General features: G+C 41.7%; 1 protein-coding gene across 1 annotated transcript; it reads right to left on the bottom strand.

The window, feature by feature from the left end:
• On the bottom strand, nucleotides 1–4,836 carry txn2 (thioredoxin 2). The gene is made up of 4 exons (XM_070923368.1): nucleotides 4,784–4,836; nucleotides 3,074–3,351; nucleotides 1,126–1,249; nucleotides 1–908 (listed from the first exon to the last, which is right to left on the bottom strand). Exons 2-4 carry the CDS (start codon nucleotides 3,349–3,351, stop codon nucleotides 792–794), a joined length of 519 nt encoding a protein of 172 aa, XP_070779469.1. The 5' UTR covers nucleotides 4,784–4,836; the 3' UTR covers nucleotides 1–791.
• Nucleotides 4,837–5,449: the final 613 nt, after the last annotated feature.

Raw genomic sequence — 5,449 nt, 5'->3', positions numbered from 1 at the left:
TACATCTTTTGACTCCTTTATTACTTCACTTGGTCATGTTTCCGGTACATAGAGTTCATTTCGGTAATAAACTAAATCAAACTCATATTTGCAATTCCTGCTTGACGTAAGTTTCACAGTCAGGACCCAGAGACACACATACACACACAGAAACACACACACACACAAACACGTCTTCCTTTCTCATATTATTAGGCATAATGGTGTAAAATGACCATGTGAGGCGTCGTGATGTTAGAGAAACGCCTCCCTCGTGTGGACAAAAGCAGGAACTACAGGTAACACTGTCACAAACCTCATTCAGTATTGTCAGGTTTTAAGTTAACTCCTCTCCACCACTAAAACTAGAAGTGTTCATCCCTCATGTTATACAGTATAAGTGCAGTACAGCTGTGTGTTTTCCCATTCTACAGACGTTTACAGCAAACTGTAACACACCAGTCCGGCTGCTCTAGTAGTAAGAATAGAGACAACAGAGCCGCCACATTATCAAAGAGAAACTGAACTGCTGCAAAATGTAGCAGGGCAAGAACTAAAAAGCTTGACGGAGGCACACACCCATCACTAGACAAAAGCAACAGAGGGAGACGAGAGAGACGGAAGCAATAATGCAAAGCTGAAGCGGTGTGTCTTGGGATGGGTGTGAGCATTTGACAGTTTGCCAGCTGGGATTGTGGCATAGTTTTGTTGCTAAACAGGCTCAAAATGACGCCTAAGGGCTGCAGACCGTGCCAGAATCATACAAAACAGCACCGTAGCGGTGGTGAGTGGCAGGGCGGGGGACAGCCGGTTTATTGTCCAATGATCTTGCTGACAAATGAGTCCAGCGCATCATCATCTTTGATCCCCACAAAATGGTCGACGACGTCACCTCCCCTTATGGCGATTACTGTCGGAACGGCAGACACCTGGAGGCAGACCAAGTTTCGGGTTTTAAGACAACACTGATAATATTATCACTCAACAGCATGTGATACATCAAGTACAGTGACTGCAATGATGTCCTTTAGCAAAGTTTCATTCACGGCAGATAACAATGGGTATTCTCGCCAAACTACAAAACTCAAAGTTTGGATGGCAAATTAAAAACTGGCAGTAATGCCACAAAAACACTGCAAGTCTCACCCCGTATTCGATAGCCAGGTCTGTGTGATCGTCTATGTCGACCTTTGCCATGGCAACACGGCCTTTCTGTTTTGCAACAGCCTTCTCCAGCCTTGGTCCAAGGATCTTACAGGGACCGCACCACCTAAAAACACACAAACAGAACCAACGTCAAAGGGTTAATTCACAGAAAGACAGGAGAATTGAGTACTTTAATAAAAGTATAATAATCCAATCATGTGAATCATGGATTCATAAAAACAAAAATAACGCTGGAGTGTGTGAGGATGTAACGTTTGGTAAATACAATTCCTCTCTCCTGCTGTGTCGGCTGTGAAAAAGGCCTATAGCTTAAAGAATAAAATGATTAAGAAGACTTTATGCCAGAGGCTGTTTGCTTCCATTATGACATAACTGAATACTGAACCTCAGGTAACAGCTTCTCATTGAAAAAGTCAAAAACGAAACATTTCAGAAGAGGACCTGTAAAACATGGAACAACTGAATTTGTGTTAAATAATGAAGGCCCCTCTGTAGGACTCAGTACATCCAGTGGCTGTCTTTCAGTAGCTGTTGTGTAACCTCACATGACTTGAAAGTGGAACCCCCACAGTCAGTTGTGTGCACGTGTATTTATTTTTAACAGCAACACACACACACAGTGTATGTAACACCTATAGCCATTTAAAGAGACAGGGCAGCTGTAAAACAAGGTCTTTTCCAATGTCAGTGCCTTTAATGATCTCCTGGATTAAACTGCTCCAACACAGCGGCCTTCAATCCTGGTCAGCAGAGTATTGCTGGTTTTCTAGCATACCAGGTTTAATTTAGGTTTCATTACAGCACAATCACCTTGTGAACACAGCCTGGCTAAAGACCAGCATGGAAACTCTACCAGGATTAGAAAAAGAACCATGACAGAAAACAAATGCTCAAACTAGCTGAAAGAATGATTTTAAACGTAGCATTTATTAGCTTTTGTAAAAGGCAAAATCAGTGTCATCTGTAAAATCTAAAGACAGAGGTTTTTATGTTGCGGTTATTTGCTTCATTAGTAGTCCTACCTAATTCTACACCATTTTAGCCCATCTACAGGACTGTAGCGCTGCAATTAGTTTGTCAATTACCCAGTTATTCTATCAACAGGAAATCTGTAGGCTATCCTTGGGCCTAACTTAACCCAGTTTCACACTGGCACCTGCTGCGTTTAGTCGATTTTCAGGGGATAACCCTTCTCTGGAGGAGGGCCAGCAATCCCCGAGCTAAAGCCCACTTTTGTAATGTGCCAGGATTGTGCCGAGGTGAAAGCTTTCTTAGTCTGGGGCTAAGTGCAGTGTGAAAAGCCTATAAGAGTTGCTTGTTTTTCTTAATTCCTGTAATTGTAATTTCAAATACATTTTACAAACACAAAAATTACACTGGGGAACAATTTGAAAAAAAAAATTCTGTTGAGTTAGATTTTTATGCTGATTAAAACTAAAATTGGCACGCTGATTCCAAAATTGCAGTCAGTTTTTTTCTAGCACGTCAAGTTTTTTCTCCACAGCTTACCCTCCAGATAAGCAAAATTCCACTGATTAGCTGTAGTAAGACTTGCCAGCTGATTACGATTGGACTCATCTACAGCTACGTGGCAACTTGTTTGTGCAGTCGCAATTGAGACAGTGCGGTGAGAGGTGTGTGCAGCTCCCAATAGGTCAGTACTATCACACACATATCTGTTAAGTACAGTATTTTTCATATTTTTTAAGAAAACGGGGATCCTATAGTTCAAACACTTGACGTGATAGAGAAAAACTGAGATCAGTTTTGGATTCCGCACCCAAAGATTAGTTAAAAACAGCTGTCAGACCTAACTCAACAAAAATTGTGTTATGTCAGTGTTATCTAACCCCACAATACATTTGACCACTTTAATTAGCCTATACCTTCATACAGTCATCTACAACCATCCCCCCAGGGTACTCACTGTGCATGGAAGTCAACTAGCACGGGCAGTTCGCTGTTGATGACCCTGTCTGTGAAGTCCTCGTGGTCCTGAACATTGAAGGAGACTTCGCGGCGGAAGGTGTGAGGAAGGGAGCGAGGCCGAGCGTGTGACGGAGAGAGGAAGGAGACTCGGGTTGTGGCGGACTGCAGGGAGGTGGAAAAACAAGAGGCGGGGGTGGTGGCAGTGGATGCTGGGAGGCAGCGGATATCTTTCGCCGAGACCGTCCAGATTCTACGCACTAGCAGCCTGTGAGCCATCTGTGCGAGAGAAAAAAAAAAAAAAGAACAGAAGAAGAATGTTGATTAATAGACTTCATTGTGATATCAGGCCAGTTTGACTGCACAATGCCTTCAATGTACCACAAGAGAGGACAGCATGTTTGTATCATTTACATGTGTTAAGCTGAAGCACAAACAAGGGATGACTAGATTCTGTCATGAATATAATGTCATGATAGCCATAGTTTGAATCCACTTTAAACCGAACGTGTATATCATGCAGCGTTACAAGTCGGCACCAGTTATTTGCCAGGACTAGGATTAGATCGATAGTCGATAGTCATTCGACAGAGAATTAATCTGTAATCAATTCATCAGTTAAGTTACTTTTTAAGCACAAATGCCAGAAATTCCCTGGTTTAAGCTGGTCAGATGTGAATAATTGCAGGTTTGATGTGATATCAAAGCTTCCTATGATCAAATGCATATCTTTGGGATATTAGTCAGACAAAACAAGACATCTGAATAAGTCAGTTTGGGAATTGTGACAGAGAGTCCATTATTACCTTTTATAGTCCAAACAAAACATTTGATAATCTGCAGAATTAATTGATATTAGGGCTGCAAATACTGATCATTAAATTGATACCAATTGATAAACATGTTGATTATTATCATGTATTTACAATTTGGTGTATAAAATATCATCAATCACAGTTTTCCAGATTTCCTGATTATCAAACAGATTCATATACTTCTAGATGAATCGACTGATTGTTTCAACTCCACCGAGTTACGTTTAGTAGCAGCCCTTGATGAGACGTTATCACTGTTTGGATGTTGTCATCGTTTCTGCACCATTTTGACAGAAGAAACAATAAAAACCACCATAAACATGATCCGTTAGCATCTGTTGCAGAGGCTGCATTCGTCACTTACATAGTCAGCCTTGTAATGGTGATTTACTCCATCAAACACAACTATTAGCTAGTATTTAGCCACATGATAAGTTAGGCCGGTAAACCCGTCTACTGTCAGTCTTTAGAAGTTGAGTTACATGAGGTTGCCATCATTAACAGATGCCCTCTTAACACAGCCATGTTGCCCTGCTGTTATCACACACTCAAACGGTGCAGAAGAAGACACAACCGCGATTCAAACATTCAACGTTTTCTTTATGGTTTCTTTCTTAACAACAGCCACGTTACTCCGTTCCCCACCCACTTGGTCGGAGGTATTTTCACGGCTTCTTGTGTTTGCTGCGTGTCTACCGGCGACCCGTTTCCTCCATTAACCTACGTTACGTATGACTTTGCCCTCTTCGTCCTCCTACTCGTCCTCCTCCTCCTCCTCCTAACCTTACCCACCGTCGCCTCCTCTCGTTGTGAAACACACCGACACTCAAACCGGACAGTTTGGCAACACATTGCCTACATGAATTAAAACAATAGCGAGCATTTCCACTGTTTACCTTGCTGCTTAGCTGGCGCTGATCTTGGCCTTGCGGACCAAAGAAGTGCTTCCGCTTTGGTGCCGTAGATTAAAAACGGACCGAGAAGCTTTTTATCGCCTCTCATGGTGGCCGGACTGTGAGTAGCGCCATCGCCTGGCCAGGCTGGGAAGCACAGGGCGGCTCTTTTACTAAAAGAGGGGAATTCAGCCACGAAAACAAGTCAGACATGTTGTTTCTGTTGTACCTATTGTCAGTGGTGAAAAGTGGAAAGTACATTTACTCAAGTACTGTGCAAGTATAGTTATGAGGTACTTGTACTTCAGAATTTCCATTTACTTTATACTTCTACTCCACTACAATTCAGAGTAAAATATTGTTGTGTGTACCACTACATTTATCTGACAGAGAGTTACCAGTCACTTTACAGATTTTATTTTAATTTTACATTAAAAAACATGTGAAAAGCTTTTAGAATACAATACGTTTAGTTTAGTTTAGTTTACATACAGTGTAATTGTTCCCAGTTTACAGTGCAATTATTTGTACTTACAGCGTACAGCAGCCTACATACTGATACATATATGTGGGAACAAGAGAAGAAGATTAACAAGTGGGCAACAATCTGGCGTTAGGAAGGAACTTAAAGAGAACTTGTACTGTAAGTATTTTTAACTACTGGCTACT

Source organism: Enoplosus armatus, chromosome 17 (genome assembly GCF_043641665.1).
Source record: "Enoplosus armatus isolate fEnoArm2 chromosome 17, fEnoArm2.hap1, whole genome shotgun sequence".
In the NCBI taxonomy this organism is placed as follows: Eukaryota; Metazoa; Chordata; class Actinopteri; order Centrarchiformes; family Enoplosidae; genus Enoplosus; species Enoplosus armatus.
The sequence above is the reverse complement of the archived record's forward strand: the minus strand, read 5'-3'. Positions and strand labels throughout refer to the sequence as shown.

Excerpts from the sequence above, each read along its gene's own strand:
- txn2 (XM_070923368.1), bottom strand. The coding sequence starts at position 3,351 with ATGGCTCACAGGCTGCTAGTGCGTAGAATCTGGACGGTCTCGGCGAAA. Across the intron at positions 1,250-3,073 it reads CTAGTTGACTTCCATGCACA|GTGGTGCGGTCCCTGTAAGA; the intron begins GTGAGTACCCTG and ends GTGTGTTTTTAG. Across the intron at positions 909-1,125 it reads ACCTGGCTATCGAATACGGG|GTGTCTGCCGTTCCGACAGT; the intron begins GTGAGACTTGCA and ends GTCTGCCTCCAG.